This window comes from Rhincodon typus, chromosome 27 (assembly GCF_021869965.1).
Source record: "Rhincodon typus isolate 14 chromosome 27, sRhiTyp1.1, whole genome shotgun sequence".
NCBI classification, from domain to species: domain Eukaryota; kingdom Metazoa; phylum Chordata; class Chondrichthyes; order Orectolobiformes; family Rhincodontidae; genus Rhincodon; species Rhincodon typus.
This window is the reverse complement of record NC_063358.1, coordinates 11,733,491-11,734,672: the sequence shown is the minus strand read 5'-3', so window position 1 is coordinate 11,734,672 and position 1,182 is coordinate 11,733,491. Positions and strand designations below refer to the sequence as shown.

The following is a 1,182-nucleotide window of genomic DNA, read 5'->3' as shown; positions in this document are numbered from 1 at the left end:
TTTTTTTTCCCCAAAACGGGGTGGGGGGAATTGTATCTTCCATGAAATGTAAAGAAAGGAGGTCTAATAGTGGCCGGACAGTCGATGGCCCTCTCCCTCCTGAGGAATACTCTCAGCCCGCTTACCTTCATCCAGCAGCCGCTCCAAATGCGTGAATATCCCACAAAAGTTGGGCAGACTCGACATTAATTTTTTGTCGTTCATCAGCTGCATTAAATAATCGGGAGTCGGTCTCGGCTTCTCCTTCGTTTCCATTTCCCCCACCATAGTTCTTATCGGTTTTTGTTTTGTTTTCTCCCTCTCCTCTTCTCGTGTTTCACTCGGTAGATAGAGATATATATATATAAAGAATATGTAGTTCTATAGATTTATCAAAAGACTTCGAGGTTTTTTTTTGTTCTTCGCTAGTTTGAAAGCCGATCTTCCTCACAGTTTCAGCTCCCGGGCGCACTGTCGTTTCTTTTGTTTTAAAAAATAAAAAATTATTTTATTTTTTTTCCCCCCTTCAGCCGCGACGGCGACACTCACTCCGCCGCCCGCCCGCCCTTAACTACCCGGATCCATCTACCCTGCTGCCGAGCCGCCTGACGTCTCCCCTGATTGACGGGACGCTTCCTCCAATCGCCCACCGCCGTACCCCCTCCACCCGTGCCGGGACCCCTCCGCCGTCCCTCCAATCGGAGCCCGCCCACCGCGGGAGGAGGGGGCGGGACTTGCCACCACCCGGCAAGTTTGGTTGAGGCTGTACGGCTGAGGCCGCGCCCCCTTCTCCTACCCCACCCCCTCGCCGCCGCTGCGCATGCGCCCCCCTTCAGCTTGACAAAAGCATGAAAGAAAAATTATTCCCTGTAGACTGTTTTGTTTTCATTCCGCTGCTCTCTCTCTTCTTTTTCCTTCCCTCCCCCTTTTCACAATCTGAAGCAGTTCACATGCGTGTGTAGCTGGCAAATGTTTGTATCTTTCTCCTGCAGGAACATTTGAGGGACGTGCAATTTTGCCTAAATGTTTACAGCTGTTGTGCACGATAGCGTTTATCATTGCAAACAGTCAGAAATTAAGTGACTGTGTTGGATTTTTGACAAAATTGATTGGTGCTTTCCGCAGTGCATGCTATAACATGTCATTTCTGTTTCTTCCCATCAGTGCATGCCGTACATTATAATTTCTTGTCTGGGTAATATA

At 48.8% G+C, this 1,182-nt stretch overlaps 1 protein-coding gene across 10 annotated transcripts in view; it reads right to left on the bottom strand.

The window, feature by feature from the left end:
* Positions 1-644, bottom strand: part of qkia (QKI, KH domain containing, RNA binding a) — a 92,553-nt gene extending 91,909 nt beyond the window's left edge. For 3 of the 10 annotated variants that reach the window (XM_048613117.1, XM_048613118.1, XM_048613123.1), the window contains exon 1: positions 126-613. In XM_048613117.1, the coding sequence (XP_048469074.1) occupies positions 126-267 (142 nt within the window). In that variant the 5' untranslated portion in view covers positions 268-613. Of the gene's footprint in view, positions 1-125 lie in introns of all 10 variants that reach the window. The other 7 variants (XM_048613119.1, XM_048613120.1, XM_048613122.1 and 4 more) reach the window with 5 other exon arrangements.
* Between the last annotated feature and the right edge of the window lie 538 nt (positions 645-1,182).